Source organism: Dysidea avara, chromosome 7 (assembly GCF_963678975.1).
Source record: "Dysidea avara chromosome 7, odDysAvar1.4, whole genome shotgun sequence".
Taxonomy (NCBI): domain Eukaryota; kingdom Metazoa; phylum Porifera; class Demospongiae; order Dictyoceratida; family Dysideidae; genus Dysidea; species Dysidea avara.
The window spans coordinates 17,583,151-17,602,120 of NC_089278.1; the positions used below are offsets into that span (position 1 = coordinate 17,583,151).

The following is an 18,970-nucleotide window of genomic DNA, read 5'->3' on the forward strand; positions in this document are numbered from 1 at the left end:
GCAATTTGATCTGGTAATAACTACCTATCATAGCATATAGTTGTTGTTTTTAACGGATACTTGTGTAAACCCATATTGTTGTGTATATATCAAGGATATGTCATTGTAATTCTGCAGCCACACTTTAGCAGTGATGGATCCAATAGAGTTTCACGGTCAATTGCCTCTAAAAGTAACATGCTGATTTTTAGGTTGGCATTTCAACACTTCAAATCCTTCTGCTACTGTATGGTAAAAAATATTGGAGAGTAAATTTTTGCTGCCACATACTTCAAATAAATGTTCCTAAGTGTGGAAGCGACTCCCTTTCCCTAGATTACTTTAACACTGCATGAATCTATGTGTCTGCCTGTCTGTTACTCTCTCCCTCTCTCTCTCTAAAAATTTCATAAGAACTTTTGTTTTAGTCACCCTTTGAATGTTGCTTTAACCTACAGGTTAATACATTCCAGTGTGTGCTGATCACAGATGGTACAAAGACATTTGTGATATTTTTATATGCCGATCGACAACTACAGTGGCTCAGACATGATAGAAACATTGCATCATATGCCCAAGTTGGGTTAAATGCTGGGGATAGTACTACCTTTATGACTCTTAATGAATCACGTACAGCAGCCATTGGTGACATTGCCATAATCAGTAATGTAGTAGTAAAAAGAGGATACTGGATATATCAGATCAGTGGATCAGATATTGTAGAAGGGAAATGTAAGGAATTTATTAGCCTGAGTAATTGCATGTAGCTAAACAAACATGCAACATTTCTTCATACATAGTTCTACCACCTACTGTAATGGTGACTGCCCCCAATAATCAGGTAGTTGGTCAGCCACTATCTCTGGGATGTAATGTAACTACTGTGAGAGGTATCACCAGTAGAGTGGACATTATATGGAGTAGTAATGGTATAGAACTTAAAAAGATGATAGGAGTTGAAACTAGCTTCATTACAAGCAGTTCTACAGTGTACACCGATACTTACACTATAGAGCCACTTACAGTAGCTGATGATGAAAGGGCATACTACTGTGAGATGTTGATTAATGCACACCCAACAGTAACAAAGAACAACAGGGCAACCCTTAATGTAGTTGGTAAGTAATATTTGTATTTGCATTTTATGTATACAGCCTGATGTGACAGTACCCAAAATCAATGGCTTCAATGATGTTTTTAATTTAGAAAAAATAAATAATGTTAGCTATACTGCCTACCTGAATACTATTCATAGATAGTTGTTTTACCAATAATATTGCTCGCCAGAACAGGCCACACACTAAACTGGAAATTTTGAAATCTTATGAGCCATTCCTGAAATACATGGCCTAATTTTCTTTTATTCTTGTGTTCTCCATTTGCACATCTAAAAACACAAATGTACAAATCCAATCAACTTGATGATTTGACACTCACAAAGCAATGATGCTGTGAAAATGGAGTAGCCTTCAAAAAGGTTTTAAAAGTTGTGAATCAAAGGTGGTAGCAATAATGTTAATGCCAATCAATTTAAAACAATGACATGCAAGACTCATCAGTGAAATTGATTATCTTTAATATTGTTGCAGTTTGATTGCCACTATTTATATCAGGACTTTTTGTAAAGCTGCACTTTTCACAACTTAGCCATTCTCAAGTGACAGCAAGTGTGTGCTAGTCATACAACAACGCCATGTATATGTGCAGTGAATAAAACGTAGTAATGTGTATGTTGTATGCTACAAAATTTATCTGCTTTTAGAATACTAAATAAAATAAACAGAGCAGTTATCAGTTAGTGTGGACAGTGCTAGTATGTATGATATTCTTTACTGTTGTACAGTTCCTTCTCCCACCATCACCACATCACCAAGTGGTACAGTACAAGGAGCTATGGTTGGTGGTTCCCTACTTGTCCAGTGTATAGTTGATACAGTTGATGGAGTGGAGCCCAGTTTAGTAAACATCAATTGGATGGGACCTAGAGGAGATTTAATAGTGAATACTAACAGAGTGACTGTCAGTCAGATCACATCCAGTGGTAACACTTACTACAGAAGCCTTGAACTTACCCCCTTGTTTGAGGAAGACGAAGGCACCTATACATGTCATGTATCAATATTTGAAACTAGTTCATCACACTCAGTTATAGTACAGTCTCTTGATGGTATGGTTCAGAGACCTATAGAACACCACACACTAATGAACTAAGCTTTTGTTAACACACACACACACACACACACACACACACACACACACACACACACACACATACACACACACACACACACACACACACACACACACACACACACACACACAACCACACTGATTACATTCATGCACTTACATGCACACACACATGCGCACTTGTTACACAAAGAAAATAAAAGCCAATAGCTGTTATTTTCATGGTCATGCCAATTCAGTAATAATGTCCTTGCACTATATTATAAGTAGACAATGCACACTTTGTCATCAAATTCTAATATGGAAGACCAGTGTTTTTCAAGCCATGCACCATCCAACTTGGATATCAGTATATACTTGGCATTTTCATACTTCCCTGACTAAACCTATACAGGTGATCATTAAATAACTGGGAATGCTGGTAATCTAACTCTCCGCACACACAACTCAAGCATGCACACACGCACCACACATAAATACATGTACAGTCCATTGTGTTATTTACCAGTAGCTAATATAATAGTGTTTAATGGGTAATAATGAATACCATTTTCTTAAATTGTTGTTAGACTTTACAATTCAAAGATCATTCACATCAGTTACAATACTGGAGGGAGAGTCAGTTACTATATCATGTTCACCATCCATAATGGAAGTTGGCTTGACGTGGTTACATAATGGAACAAACATTGTAGCAGAAGAGATTGCAATTTCTCCACCAGTTCTCAACCACAACCTAAGAATTGAAAATTCTCTACCAACTCACAGTGGAGTGTACACATGTGGGGTTAAAATAGGTGAAATAACAGCTGAACAACGTATCACTGTAACTGTCCTACCAGGTGAATAAAGGGATTTGTATTGAAATATAAAGGCTTCTAATATAATGTATATACACTATACAATGCTTCTAGGAATACATACTATATCCTTCAGGACAAATGTTGATATATCAAAGCAAAGTGCAAGTGTTGCTGTGTTGAGTGTTTTAGTTTCAGTCCTGTCATCCCCAATTAGCACACACATCCTTTCACGTTTCTAGCAGACACATTTCAGTGTCTGTATTGAACCTATCTTTAAAAACACAAAAATTATAGTGTACACTCACACACCATTATCACAGGGGCAGAGAAATGGAGGGGCAGAGGGAGCAACCACCTCCCACTTTGAAAAATGGAGGGGCAGTACCCCTTCACCTTTTCCAATGTCCAGTTGCTAAAGTAAGGCAACTTTTGTACTCATTAGCCAACTTACTTTGCCTAGAATTTCTGCTAAAGGTTATGCAAGAATGGAATACTGCATGAATCAGTGCTGGAAGTGCATGAGATCATGATACTCTAATAGAGCAGTCACCTAACTACTCTAATAGAACATTCAACATAATCATTATAAGTTGGTAATACAATTAATTCAATTAACACTTACATCTATACATAATCAAGAACACGAATGTATCTGAAATTCCTTCATTTACTAATGTATCTAGTTGTGCCATAACATCTTATTTAATTAAGTACACATGCACCACTGAAAATGCTCTCAGATTCAATTTCAAAGCATTCAAATTTCAACATTTTCCTGTGAGGGCATGCCCCCAGACCACCTCCACTTTTGAGTACTGTTCTCTGCCCCTGCCATTATTACTGCATCTACTGTAGACAAGTGTAGCTTTAATATCTGTCAAGTCATTCTGGTTATAATGCATTGTATAGTGTGTGATAATGACTTCTCTGAAGCTCTGTACTGGCCTAACAGTAAACAGGATTCACTAGTTACTCAATCATGTTCACAACTTCATCCCAATTTTCGTTCTGGTGTTAATATTGGTCGACAGTGTAGGAGTGATGGAAGTTGGTCACCAGTTGATCTAAGAAATTGCACCATGTTCATAGGATCCAAACCAGTTGTGATAGCTTACTTTACTATAACTGTGAGCAACATTAATATGATGACTTCAATATCAATGACCACTATCAATAATGTAAGTGAATTACTATTCTTTATACGCTGGAACACATCCATAATCTATGAACAATAAACCGATATCATGCTTATATAGGTATGGAGCTACCTTCAGAATAATCTCAATACAAGAATTTCTACTCCTATAAGCAGATCTTGGCAGCATAGTTCTAGAACTGGATCAGTACTTTTGAGCTTTTCATTATCTTTCAATTTGGAGGCAATATCATCTGCCAATAATATTCAAGCTGACTTGGATCTCTCTCAAAATACAATTTTGCCTGCTGATGTTGAATTAACTGCTGAAGGATTTCAAGTGTTGATGTTTCAACCAGAATGTGAGCACTAACATTGATACTGGTTTGTACATGTGCTTGCGTGTGTGCATGTGCATTCGTGGTTTCAGGTGCATACAGCTATATGTGCATATGTGTGCACACATATGTGTAGTGTGTGTGTGTGCGCGTGTGTGTGTGCGTGTTGTGTGCGTGTCTGTGTGTAGTGTACCTAGCTGTATAATGGGGACCTGGTGGCCTGGTGTCAACTGGGGAAGCAGCCCACCCAGCTGTAACATCAATGGGTATGTATATACCTAGAGAAAGCAAATTCCCAACTGTCCTTGTCTCGCTTAGCAACATTAGCGTCATTGTGGAACATCAGGTTCCACAGCCTCTCTCTGTGAGACCTGGACAGTCCTTCTGTGGGCTACTAATCCTGCCCCAGGAGGATTTGTCTGCACCAGACTCAAGTGTCCCAGTGGTGTATAAGCATCACAGTACTGGGTTGCTGGGTGGCAACAGTGGTTTCACATGGCTGTCAGAGACTTTGCTTTTCTTTTGCTTTGAGACAGTAGATAGCACTGGCCTGGTAATCACAAGGTTTCAAGTTTGATGCTCTGTAAACCCTAGTTGCTGTTGTTTCCTTCAGCAATAATTTTTTTCAGTCTAACCATCTGTATACTAGGGACCGGTGGCCCATGTCAACTGGAATATTCAACTTGTTTAGTAGTGTTGGTGTCATTGTGTAAACTCAGCCAGGTTCTGTGGCCTCTATCTGTGAGACTTGGATAGTACTCCTGCACGCCTGCCATGGCTGCACAGACTCAAGTACCTGATTAATGAACAGGTGCTGTTTCACTAGGTGGTAATATGCCAATATCATGTGTATGTGTCTGTGTATACGTGTGGGGTGTGTGTGTGTGTGTGTGTGTGTGTGTGTGTGTGTGTGTGTGTGTGTGTGTGTGTGTGTGTGTGTGTGTGTGTGTGTGTGTGCGTGGTGTGCTTTGTGTGTGCGTGTGTGTGTGCGTGGCGTGCTTTGTGTGTGCTTTGCGTTCTAAAAATTGTGTTCTGAATACTTTGTTCCCTGAAAATTCCTAGAAATAGAGCAGTTTTCAAGATAACATGTTCATCCATTTCATTCATAGTGAATTGCTCATGCAGTAATACTACCACCAGTAGTGATAGGATACTAACTGTTTGTACTGGACCAAGTATTGCTCCATGTTTGTGTGATTCTAATAGTTGTATGGTGAGTTATGCCTATGTTGATCTGCATCAGTGAGGTCACATTTACTGTACAGTGTAATAGTCCAACTTTTGTTGGTGACGGACATGTCTGTGGACTAGACTCAGACAGTGATGGATTTCCTGATGTTGGTCTGGATTGTGATGAACCATCCTGTCAAGAAGTTAGCTAGTAGTTATAGTCATTTGTAAATACTGTTGAATTATGTAGGATGCTTGTCCTGAGATATATAGTGTTGACAGTGATGGTATACAGAGCAGTAAACTTTGTGATCCAGTAATCACTAATACAGGTATGTATATTCTATTTACAAATATCTGTATTCTGTATGTATGGATGAGGTGCATGGTATAGAGTATATAGCTACATTGGACTATTATCTAGAATCTCACAGAGCCCATATATACCCAGGTATGTGAATTACATGGCCTCTGTATATACCACTATACTGAAAGATGACCACTGGTTAAATTACTGAACTACATATCTAAAGTTTCACAAAAATACGTATACAATGAACCCCAGAACAGCAGAGCACATACAATTGTATATAAAATCATGTGAAAACACATGTTAAACCATGCATACTGATAAAACTAACTAACCAGTAAATTTCTGCGACTCTAAAATGACAGACAAAGAGTTTGTGAAGCTCAAGAATTCTGGCAAAATCTATTAATCAAAAGTGATACACAGAACCGGAAGAAAATTATTGTACAGAAACTTGATTAGGACAATAAATGAAGTTTGTCAAAATTTAATGCATGACAGAAAAACAGATGACAGTTCAACTGTTGTCCATGCAGGATTTGTTGGTTGCCGATTTGAGCAAGATGCAACTTGGAATGTATCATGGCCAGCAACTGAAGTTGATAGAGAAGCCATTCAGAAATGTCCAGGAGGTAGCGAGGCAGAAGGTAAAGTGACTACTGTGTAGTATAATTAACATTGTAAAGTATTTTACAGGTCTGGCAAGAAGAAAATGTGTTGGTGATGACCAATGGGAACCTCCTAATGTGTCACAATGTCAAACAATAGAACATTCAAGTATTTTGATGAGAGCTATAGAGCTAAACAATCTTGTGAATAATGTATTTGTTGCTGATGACAGAGATAAGATAGTGGAATTTATGCCTGAAGATGTAGTGGATGTTATGGTTGAACTGAATGTGATAACAAGCTCCTCACAACCTCTGTTGCCAAATGATATTCCCATTCCTGCTGAAGTACTTGATATCGTGCAATTGTATGTTAGCAATAACATTATTGTAATGTGACACTTGTTTATGATGCAGTAAAACTTTTGGGACCACCTGATACCTGAAATGTCTGTATTTGAAATTTGTGTGGTGTTTATAGCATTACTATCAACAACAAACTACTCTAATAGAACAATCATTTAGTGTTCAATTAAACTGATTGGTGTTCTTTTTGTACTGATTAAGTAAAAACGTTCTCTACTCTTTGGTAACACTGCAATTCACATAATTATACATGAGATTCATATTAACAGGGGCAGCATAACTGTAACATTGTACATGTCTTGTACCATAATTATCACATTGCACGGGAGTCAAAATTTTCAAACTGCATAAATCAGAAAAATAAAATCATTATTCCTTTGTTGGCAATTAAAAAATTGTACTGGGTCCGATGTTTTACTATTTTACAGATTAACAGAAGCAACCAGGGATCAAATTGGACAGTCAATGACTATGCAAATTGTTGAGGTAGATATGATTGTGTTATATCAAATACTTTAATATTGGCATTGTGCACAAAACATGTTTTTAAACAATGTGTGTAATATAAACAATTTTCCAATAAAAGGTGAAAGGTTTCTAAAATAATTTGTCTCATTGATAGCAATCAAAACTTGGCTGTAACACCTACAGCATTTCTTTGTTGTAAACTGTAAGTATTAGGCCTGTTATGTGAAATGTATTTGTAAGTCTTTAAATGACATAAACAACATCTGATCTATGCCTTTAGAAATCCTTGACTAGGGTAGCATTTACTTTGGAAGCATGTGGATAATACACACACCTCCAGTAAAAACTTGCAGCTTTCATTAGTTATGTCCTATCCTTGTAGCATGCCTCATTCACCATACCCAAATGTAATTACCCAAGTAATTCCTCATGCCAAATGCAACAAATTTGGGTCTATATTACTAGCCAGTGATAAGTACAATGAATTCTAAACTCAGCTAATTAAACATGCAAAAAAATAGATGGCAATCTCACAGCATGTACAGATTAGATGTGAGATACCATAATTCACTTTATTAAAAATTTCGGTGTAATAATGTTTTCATATGATTTACATGATTGCTCTATTAGAGTATCTTAATCTTTTGCAAAAAACATAAATTATGTAAGAAACTTTCATTGCATACAAATATACACCAAACAAAAAAGAAAATTTCAGTATGTACTTCAGCTATATAACAATATGTATGTTAAACTCTTGCAATAGATCATATGGTGAAAATTAAACTGTACTTTGCACAATCAAATGTGCAATCTCCATAAACACCATGCAGGATACAATAATAATCTCGTGAATGTGTGAGATATTATAATCTTTCTTATTATGCTAACAGAATATGGTCAATACACTAGACAACATGTTTGACAAAAGAAATGATGTGTCCTTCCAACAGATGACAAATCAGGTTAGCACTATGATTCCTGCAAGAATGTGCATTTTTGCATTTCACCTTACTTGGGCTAAATTATACACATTCGTATGCTACTAAATCTTCCTATATAGCTATGTATCTTGATACTGCATGCTTAACATCATAGGAAAAAGCAACAGCAACCGGTGCACTGTTACAAATGAATGCAGAGAATGCTGGTATATTGTTTAGTACCACATTTAATACTAGTGGAAATGAATCAGTGCAAGCAACTTTAATGAGAAAAAATATTGGTAAGTATCGTGCCAACTAATCCCATTAATTTTATTATCATTTTTTTGATTTTGTCTATAATATATTATAGTCATTGAAGTTCAGATTCCTACTGAAGAACAATTACTAAGGATTGAAAGCATTAACTTTCCCTTGGATTCTACAATATACAACAACAATTTCTATACTAAAATGATACCCATGGTTGAAATACCAAGTACTGTGGTCCTTGAACAGTACAGAAATGAATGTAACAAAAGTGAAGGTAGCTAACAATGATCATTACCTCATCACAGTATCAAAGTATAATACGTACAGGAAAACGAATTCCTATTATCAATGGTGTTGCAAGAAACATGCATCTGGCGACTGGTCCAGGGTAATGATAAACTGTTGATTGTTTAGTGTGATAAATTTATTTCTATTTATATAGAACAAACATTGAAAGTCCAATCTTATCCAGTCAGATATCTTTAGAGAAAACTAATTTTAGTGATGAAAGAGTATCTTTATCATTCAACATAGGAAAGGTATTAACTGCTGTGGTGTGCTAATTAAAGACCTACATGTTTTATTTACTGTATAATACAAGACCTTACAGGATTTGCTAGGCATGCATGCACATGCAGTAGTCATTGTGTGGGTGCATGGTTCATGAACTGAAATTTTAATTAAGAAGGATTAAATAGTTCGCTGTTCTAGGAATAGAGCTGAGAAATTTCTAAAAAGTTGATATAATTTTTCTTTGGACTTGTTTGGTAATTTCTTTTGTAACACAATTCCACTTCTATAACACCACATCAAAGAAACTAAAGGCACCAGATGTATAACAAGGCTACATATGAAGTATATTAATGAGCTGAAGGCATCAAACAGTAGTTATTCAATGGAACATTTCACTTAAAATAACATTTCATAACAACTTATCAGAATCATTTCAGGTCACACTGAGGGCACCTTTGGGCTTGATTATAACTAAACAAGATACTGTGAAGGTGCTGTGAGACTGATTTTTGGTCAATACTTTTTCATGGGAACTTGCCAACTTTTTTCCCTTACTACATCTAACAGAACATTCATTTTTTGCAATTTGTGTATGTATATTCACTGACTGATTCAGTGATTCATTGATGAAAATCAGTCACTATTGTGCATTTTAAAAATGTTGTTATTTTAGCACTGCATTTGTGTAGGTTAAAAACAGAACACGTTTCAACGTTCGCTGTGCTTTTTTTGATTTTGACAAGTAAGTTCTACTCAAACACACTACACATGTTATTATTCCTTCATGTTGTACATTGTTTAACAGTGGTCAGTTTTCTAAAGATGGCATCAGACAAATAGGCACCAGTGATGGTGTTGTTCAGTGCACTTCCTCTCATTTGACCAGTTTTGCAGTTCTAGTAGATGCATCAGAAAAAAGTGTAAGTATTCCATCATACTATAAGATATAATATTAAAGACATCAAATTTATTATTGCTACTGTGTATATGTAATATTCATGCGGTTAAGTATGTAAATTGTAATGAATGTCTGTGTATGTGCATACATACACAGGCTCCGTCTGAGGAACTCTCTGTTGTTAGCTATGTTGGATGTGGAATATCTATTACCTGTCTGACATTCACTGTAATAGTGTTGATAGTGCTTTAGTGAGTTTATTTGTATTTATCATAGATCATGTGATTACTTACATGCATGATGTTTTAGCAAAAAAATTTTCAATACAGTACCAGATTTTATTCATCTTAATCTTGTTATTGCACTACTGTTGGGTCTCATAATTTTTGTTAGTGGAATTGAGACTGCTGCAGACTACAGGGTAAGGTTATAGAGCATCTAAATGTATGTCAAGAATTAATAGTTTTTTTGCAGGCTAGCTGTCTTATTGTGGCCATCTTGCTTCATTACTTTTTCATGGCAGCATTTAGTTGGATGTTGTGTGAAGGAATTTTATTGTTTCTTTGGTTAAACTTTGTCCTGTATGAAGGAATATTCAAAACCAGAAAGTTCTTTATGCTATTAGGTTGGGGTAAGTATCAACAGATCAGATATTATAATGTTAACTTTGGTGTAATGTACAGGTTTACCTCTTCCCATTGTTATTATATCATCTGCTGCATCACATGAACAGTATGGGACTGATGATTGGTATGAATGTAGCTATCCTTAGGGTGCTTTAATAAGAGTGTGTAACATACATGTTATTGTATACACTTACAGGTGTTGGATATCTGAAGAAAAAGGTGCTATTTGGGCATTTATTGTTCCAATGTTGTTGATCATAATAGTAAGGATGTTAATGCAACATATTTTCTGTTAGCTACACTGTCTATACACAGATCAATGGCATAATCTTAGTTGTGACTCTTTATAAGATTTTCACTAACAAGAAAAGTACATTAATAGTTAATAGAAGCACTGATGTAGAAACTCTGAAGTAAGTAATAAGCATGCATAAAGTGGGAATTAGTGATCATCGGTGTTTAGATGCTTATCAACCCTGTGACACATACACACACACACACACACACACACACACACACACACACACACACACACACACACACACACACACACACACACACACACACACACACACACACACACACACACACACACACACACACACACACACACACACACACACACACACACACACACACACACACACATCTTGGTGTCTGACTGTATAACATCTTCTTTCTAACAAAAGGAGACTTGCAATGATGGCTATAGTTTTGCTGCCACTACTTGGCCTAACTTGGGTGTTTGGACTACTGGCTGTGAATAAAGAGGCTTTAGTGTTTGCATGGATATTTGCCTTACTTAATATACTACAGGTAGGTACAAGGCAGTAGTTGCAAAATAGTTTCTACATAATTACTTTTAGGGTGCACTGATCATGTTGTTTTATGTTATTATGAATAAACAGGTAATGCAAACATTTACGTCACACGTATGATGCATTGCATACTGTGTGCAGTTATTGAAACTTGTTAGAAATTTTGGGGAAAAGGATACCAGTACTTTTGCGAGTGTGAGTAAAACTTGACATAGAATTATAATCACACTAATCCTCAATTTCATATTTGGACAGGGTAAGATTCATACTTGGAGTGGAAATTCTGAGACAAATGCCAACAGGAATACTACTTCAACACTTAAAGAGAGTGAGTTAAATGTGACGACTCTCACATTCATATGACCAGTCTCTTAGTTAACATTTTTGTTATGGTACTCTATTTCGTGCATGCATGCTGCACACACACACTCACACAAACATACACACACACACATGCACACACACACACACACACACACACACACATATATACATTTTTACGATGCTGTTTTGATACTGAGATTTAAATTAGCAATTGAGAATCAAACCGAGGCTGTGTCACCATCTCCATATGCTGACCATCCCAAGTTTTATGAGTATGTACTGCCACCAAACCTGCTTAGTCCAGTGGTCATTGAAGCAAAAATAATCAAACGTGAGCAATTATATATTTCAATAAGTAGCTATGCACTAATTATGATTACTATACACAGCAAAAAATCATTGCAGTTGCTCTTTTGAGACTTTTATACCTGAAGAAGATGCTCAACAGACAAATCATCAAGAGGTTCAGGAAGTCAAAGGTGGATTCCTATTTCTTTTTAATTTCATGAGATTTTATCATTATTAATTCTATACACAGTACAAGCCTACACTGTTGAGACTTCTCTATCTATAATACCTGAAGAAGTTTCCCCACAAACAAATCAACAGCAAGAAGATCAAGACATCAAAGGTGAGTCATTTAATTTTAGATATACGTGCTATTTATATCCTTATTTCTACACAGTACTAAATCATTCCAGTTATGCTGTTGACTCTTTTCTATCAGATAACTCATTTCTGTCTGATAATTCTTTTCTATCTGAAATATTTGACGAAGTATCCCTACAGAAAAACCAACAAGAAGAACTCCAGGACATTAATAAAGGTGAGCCTTTTAATTTTAAATTATGTGAGCTATTTATATCCTTATTTCTGTACACAGAAAAAAGTCACTCCAGGCACAATTCTGAGACTTCCCTACCTGAAGAGGATGAACCACAGACAAATGAAACAGAAGTTCCAGAAGAAACTTCTCTGTGATCATTAGTTATACATGACACTGTTAATAAGTTAATAGTAATTATATGCAGCAATAAATGTACTACATAATAGATCATATTACATAACTACACACACCATAATAGTAGATTCCATGTATGTAACAATATACTTTATGGTATGGCATATAAATAAAGTTAGTGGTTAATGTTATCCATTGATAATTAAATTGTTAGCTATTAGTATATTTAATAGATCAGTAGATTGGTAATATTGGTTCCTATATACAACAATGATTACATAATTATTTACATAAGTTAGCTTCAACTGTTAACTATTCAAATGAAATATATCTATATATAAACTTTTAGCATGCCAAGCAAAGAAAACATGATCAACAATTATACTTGTTCACATGAGAAAATTGCTGTATACATCTCATGGCAGGATCGGCATAAAGTGTTGAAAGTAGCATAAAGTCAAAATGGGCTACAAACAACTTGATGTACGTAATATATAGTACTCACAGGATAGTAAGTTATTATACAATTTAGTATATACACACATTACTTCACATTTGTTTAATGATCTTCCTTTTGTGTGTCAAAAAGCCAATCAAAGATTAGACTACAACACAGCAGCTATCTATATGATAGAAGACACAGCAACACTGCAGGTTAGCTGTGGAATGATGCATATATAGCTAGTCTACTTGTGCAGTCTGGCAAAGATGCAATTAGCTAGACTATAGTACATATGCAAGTCCAGTACATACTTGATCAGGTGTTTAACACATGTATATACATGATAGGTATCCAATTATTCACACAGATGACTTTATGCTATGATGTATGCATTGTATAGTACAGCACTAAATAGTTGGTGGACAAAGTCAAAGAGATGTTGGCACATCTGTAGCTGATTCAGTCATGGAGTTGCTTCTACTAACCCGACTTGCAGCACCTGAAGCTATATAAAAGTGTACTGAAATTAACAACACAACACCATTTATACTACCCACTGTAGCATACTGTAACTACATATTTTAGTGAATGTATCATTTTCACACAATAGGAACCGTCAATATATTTCTATAGCTGATTTCATTTACCCCTTAATATATCTTATGTAGACACTATAGAGTAAATGAATAACATCAATTGTGAATGTACTATGATGTGTTAGAAGGCCATAATATACTCATATTAATACTCTCAAATAGCCAAACCATATCACATGCCATCTACAAACTGCTTATAAACAAGTGTAATATAATGGCAGAATTTACCGTAGATTCCCTAAAAAATCGGCAGAAATAAATTTATTCCGTTCGTGTCTGGCTGAACAATTAGGAAAAAATGTACCAACTCGGTGTTATTGTCAAATTTTTAGGGATCTATCCAATACACTCTGCATGCTTCATGACTATGTTATTTGCAATCCGTTTACTGTTTACTTTATGGATTTCTTTCTACAGGGACCAACAGGAACACCTTGCAACAGAACTGATGATACTGGCCACACCACTTTGCCTGCAGCACTAACTTATATACCGTGATTGCCTACATTATCCAGGAGAGATGATCAATGTCATTACTACATCGCTTTTGAATACAATCACTCAGGCACAATATTAAGGATTCCAACTAATAAAAATAGAAACCACAATCAATAATATTATTAAACTATCTCGTGATGATTAAATCTCACTACCAAATGCTGCATGAAGTGTTCCATGACTTAACAGAACATTATCTGAGGATGTATCATGTTTGTGGGTTCCAAGGGAGGTGTTATTTTGTGAACAGAAATGAAAATCGTTTTTCGGCAGCCACGCGTGATGTTACATGATGATATCGTTGGGCACGTTCCCTGAACAGTCTCAAACTTGGTGCTTCATCCAGCATTGAGGTAGCATATTGTGTGAGGTCACTGGGAATTCTCAGTACTCAAGAGACCTTCGTCAACTAGTACTCCAACTGCCGAAAAATTAGCTCGCTTATAATTAGTAACTTTCTTTGCGCTTGCCAAAATTTAGAGCATATTGCGTTCAAGCACGGGGAGTGCCAAATATTTAGAGATGCCAAAATTTTAGGGAATCTACAGTGCATATCCTTTGGACAGTAGTCAATCATCATGATATCAAACCGTACGGTAGTACTATTTTATGCCCCAAAATGACGCACATTACCTAAACTGCTACCTTTAAAATCATCCTAGAAATATCTTACACAATGAAAATCACAATATTAGTCCATCTAACATTAAATACAGCATCAAAAACGAGCAAACACTCACAGGCAGCGAGATATAGAATTTAAAAAAATCACCAAAATTCTAACTTTTGTCTGCCTGCTTGCCTGCCTGCCTGTCTTAGTTGCAAGGCTGGAGGCCAAACAAAGTAGCGCACAGCCACCATTTTATGCCAAACTCACCAGTGGGATGTGTCTTTTGGGGTTCCAATGAGTGTGTGCCCTCTGTGACTTGTCTTTCCTTTTATCTTCAATTAGGCTATAGTCTTCTTCCTTCTCCATGCGATGAAACCAGATTGAGGCATTAATTCTCCCTATCAACACTTTCCTTGAGCAGCATATTTAGAAGATGCTGCAAATTTATTTAAGCGTTTATGCTTGGTAGATACCCATAACTTCACAATAGGTTTAATGCCATACCCATTAACATGATCTTGGTTGATTAATAACAATCGAACACTAAGGCCACACCTCTTAACAATCTATCATGATGACACACCCCATTATTACTACATTCATAAAAGTAAAAGAGTGGTGAAAAAAGTGGTGGATGAAAGGCTGACTCGAGATACTCTAATATAACAGTCACACTAATACAACAGTCACATGTGTATGGCTGTATGCTATAACAAAAAACCCAAACTAGTATCTAGTATATTAAAAATTATAAAGTACGGATCCAAGCAATAAAAAATAGTGAAACAAGAGATGAATGATGGCATTACAGCATAGCCCAGTGGGAAAATCTCTACTTTGGCAATGAACAAATATGACATGCCAAATGCCAATGTAGGGATTTTCCCACCAAGCTATGTAGTAATACCATCATTCATCTCTTGTTTCACTACTTTCTATTACTTGGATCCCTACTTTAAATTAAAATCTAATCAAAAACAGCCAAGCTGTAAAAAAAGGTGCGGCCCCCATAAAGGCCATGGTGAAAAAAGATGTGAAATCCAAGGTGGCGGCCAAGAAATGGCTGTGATGGTAGGTTAATGGTTAAACTTTAATAACAACAATTCAGGTGAATTTGGTGCCAAGACCAAGCGGCACAAAATTCACCTGAATTGCCGTTATTAAAATGTAACCATTAACCTACCATCACAGCCATTTCTTGGCCGCCACCTTGGATTTCACATCTTTTTTCACCATGGCCTTTATGGGGGCCGCACCTTTTTTTACAGCTCGGCTGTTTTTGATTAGATATCACTTCTTTTTGTATTTGTATACTGCAAAGCCGGCCTATGGCTGGCTTTGGGGCTTTTTTAACCCATGTGTTTTTTTCTTTACCACAGGAAGAAGAAAAGAACTTAAAGAAGAATTTTAGTACTTCAATTATTTTTGATTTTATTAGTAATTATACAAATTATATACATATATTTATTACATGCTCATTATTCCCCACAGGATTTTTTTTGCAGCTGATCTCTCTACTGGGTGACTTGAAATGTAGCTGAACTATATACAGGATGGTTTCTTTGTAGCTGAACTCTCTGTAACAGGTGATTTGTTTGCAGCTAAACTCTCTACATGGTGGTGTCTTTATAGCCGAACTCTCTACATGATGGTTTCTTTGTAGCTGAACTCTCTATAAGGTGACTTTGTCTAGCTGAACTCTCTACAGGGTGATTTTTTTGTAGCTGAACTCTCTGCAGGGTGATTTGTTTACAGCTGAACTCTCTACATAATGGTTTCTTTGTAGCTGAACTCTCTACAAGGTGACTTCGTCCAGTTGATCTCTCTACGGGGTGATTTGTTTCTAGCTGAACTCTCTACAGGTGAATTGTTTGCAGCTAAACTCTCTACATGGTGGTTTCTTTGTAGCTGAACTCTCTACAAGGTAACTTCTTCTCTACAGGGTGATTTGTTGTAGTTGAATTCTCTACTAGGTGGTTTGTATGAGGCTGAACTCTCTACATGGCGGTTTCTTTGTAGCTGAACTCTCTACAGAGTGATTTGTTTGCAGCTGAACTCTCTACATGATGGTTTCTTTGTAACTGAACACTCTACAAGGTGACTTCTTCTAGCATGATCTTTCTACAGGGTGAATTGTTGTAGCTGAACTATCTACAAGGTATCTTCTTCTAGCTGATCTCTATACAGGGTGATTTGTTTGTAGTTGAATTCTGTACAGGTGGTTTCTTTGTAGCTGAACTCTGTACATGATGGTTTCTTTGTAGCTAAACTCTTTACAAGGTGACTTCTTCTAGCTGAACTCTCTACGGGGTAATTTCTTTGTAGCTGAACTCTCTATATGATGGTTTCTTTGTAAATGAACTCTCTACAAGGTGAATTCTTCTACCTGATCTCTCTACAGGGTGATTTGTTTGTAACTGAACTCTGTACAAGTGCGTTTTTGTGGATGATCTCACTGCAGGTTGATTTGTTTGTAGCTGAACTCGCTAAAGGGTGATTTTGCTTGTAGCTGAACTCCTTGCATTGTATCTAGTTTCTAGCTGATCTCTCTACAGGGTGATTTGTTTGTAGCTGATCTCTCTACAAGTTGATTTGTGTGTAGCTGATCTCTCTGCAGGTTGATTAATTTGCAGCCAATCTCTCTACAAGGTAATTTGTTTGTAGCTGAACTGTCTATAAAGTTATTTATTTGTAGCTGATCTCTCTGCAGGTTGATTTGTTTTAGCTGAACTCTCTACAGGGTGATTTACTTGTAGCTGAACTCCTTACATTGTGACTAGTTTCTAGCTGATCTCTCTACAGGGTGATTTGTTTGTAGCTGATCTCTCTACAAGTTGATTTGTGTGTAGCTGATCTTTCTACTGGTTGATTTGTTTGTAGCCGATCTCTCTACAGGGTAATTTGTTTGTAGCTGAACTCTGTACAAGGTGCTTTTTTGTAGGTGATCTCACTGCAGGTTGATTTGTTTGTAGCTGAACTCACTAAAGGGTGATTTGCTTGTAGCTGAACTCCTTACATTGTGTCGAGTTTCTAGCTGATCTCTCTACAGAATGATTTGTTTGTAGCTGAACTCTCTATAAGGTGATTTATTTGTAGCTGAACTCCTTACATTGTGTGTAGTTTCTAGCTGATCTCTCTACAGGGTGATTTGTTTGTAATTGATCTCTCTACAAGTTGATTTGTGTGTAGCTGATCTCTCTGCAGGTTGATTTGTTTGTAGCCGATCTCTCTATAGGGTAATTTGTTTGTAGCTGAACTCTCTATAAGGTGATTTGTTTGTAGTTGATTTCTCTGCAGGTTGATTTGTTTTAGCTGAACTCTCTACAGGCTGATTTGTTTGTAGCCGATCTCTCTACAGGGTAATTTGTTTGTAGCTGAACTCTCTACAAGTTGATTTGTGTGTAGCTGATCTCTCTGCAGATTGATTTGTTTGTAGCCGATCTCTCTACAGGGCAATTTGTTTGTAGCTGATCTCTCTACAGGGTGATTTTTTTGTAGCTGACCTCTCTTTAGGGTGATTTGTTTCTAGCTGATCTCTCTACAGGGTGATTTTTTGTAGCTGACCTCTCTTCAGGGTGATTTGTTTCTAGCTGATTGCTCTACAGGTTGATTTGTTTGTAGATGAACTCTCTACAGGGTAATTTGCTTGTAGCTGAACTCCTTACTTTGTGTCTAGTTTGTAGCTGATCTCTCTACAGGGTGATTTGTTTGTTGCTGAACTCCTTACATTGTGTGTAGTTTCTAGCTGATCTCTCTACAGGGTGATTTGTTTGTAGCTGATCTCTCTACAAGTTGATTTGTGTGTATATAGCTGATCTCTCTGCAGGTTGATTAATTTGTAGCCGATCTCTCTACAAGGTAATCTGAACTGTCTATAAGGTGATTTGTTTCTAGCTGATCTCTCTACAGGGTGATTTTTTGTAGCTGACCTCTCTTCAGGGTGATTTGTTTCTAGCTGATTGCTCTACAGGTTGATTTGTTTGTAGATGAACTCTCTACAGGGTAATTTGCTTGTAGCTGAACTCCTTACTTTGTGTCTAGTTTGTAGCTGATCTCTCTACAGGGTGATTTGTTTGTTGCTGAACTCCTTACATTGTGTGTAGTTTCTAGCTGATCTCTCT

The 18,970-nt window shown here is 36.5% G+C and overlaps 2 protein-coding genes across 7 annotated transcripts in view; one reads left to right on the top strand and one right to left on the bottom strand.

The window, feature by feature from the left end:
* Window positions 1–4,117: 4,117 nt before the first annotated feature.
* Window positions 4,118–12,876, top strand: LOC136261080 (adhesion G protein-coupled receptor L4-like). Its single transcript, XM_066055047.1, has 30 exons — window positions 4,118–4,150; window positions 4,229–4,469; window positions 5,555–5,658; window positions 5,711–5,818; window positions 5,866–5,947; window positions 6,462–6,572; window positions 6,622–6,901; window positions 7,328–7,385; window positions 8,261–8,332; window positions 8,466–8,592; window positions 8,664–8,837; window positions 8,891–8,951; window positions 9,006–9,102; window positions 9,766–9,818; window positions 9,882–9,996; window positions 10,131–10,225; window positions 10,284–10,395; window positions 10,449–10,605; window positions 10,658–10,724; window positions 10,797–10,863; window positions 10,916–11,013; window positions 11,290–11,416; window positions 11,467–11,508; window positions 11,560–11,613; window positions 11,674–11,746; window positions 11,951–12,073; window positions 12,132–12,221; window positions 12,281–12,373; window positions 12,428–12,568; window positions 12,626–12,876. The coding sequence occupies exons 1-30, from the start codon at window positions 4,118–4,120 to the stop codon at window positions 12,721–12,723; spliced, it is 3,153 nt and encodes a 1,050-aa protein (XP_065911119.1). The 3' UTR covers window positions 12,724–12,876.
* A 568-nt stretch (window positions 12,877–13,444) lies between these two features.
* LOC136260904 (adhesion G protein-coupled receptor L3-like) overlaps window positions 13,445–18,970 on the bottom strand; it is a 31,513-nt gene continuing 25,987 nt past the window's right edge. For all 6 annotated transcript variants that reach the window (XM_066054812.1, XM_066054813.1, XM_066054818.1 and 3 more), the window contains one exon: window positions 13,445–13,650. In XM_066054812.1, coding sequence (XP_065910884.1) covers window positions 13,574–13,650 — 77 coding nt within the window. In that variant the 3' untranslated portion in view covers window positions 13,445–13,573. The remainder of the gene's footprint in view (window positions 13,651–18,970) is intronic.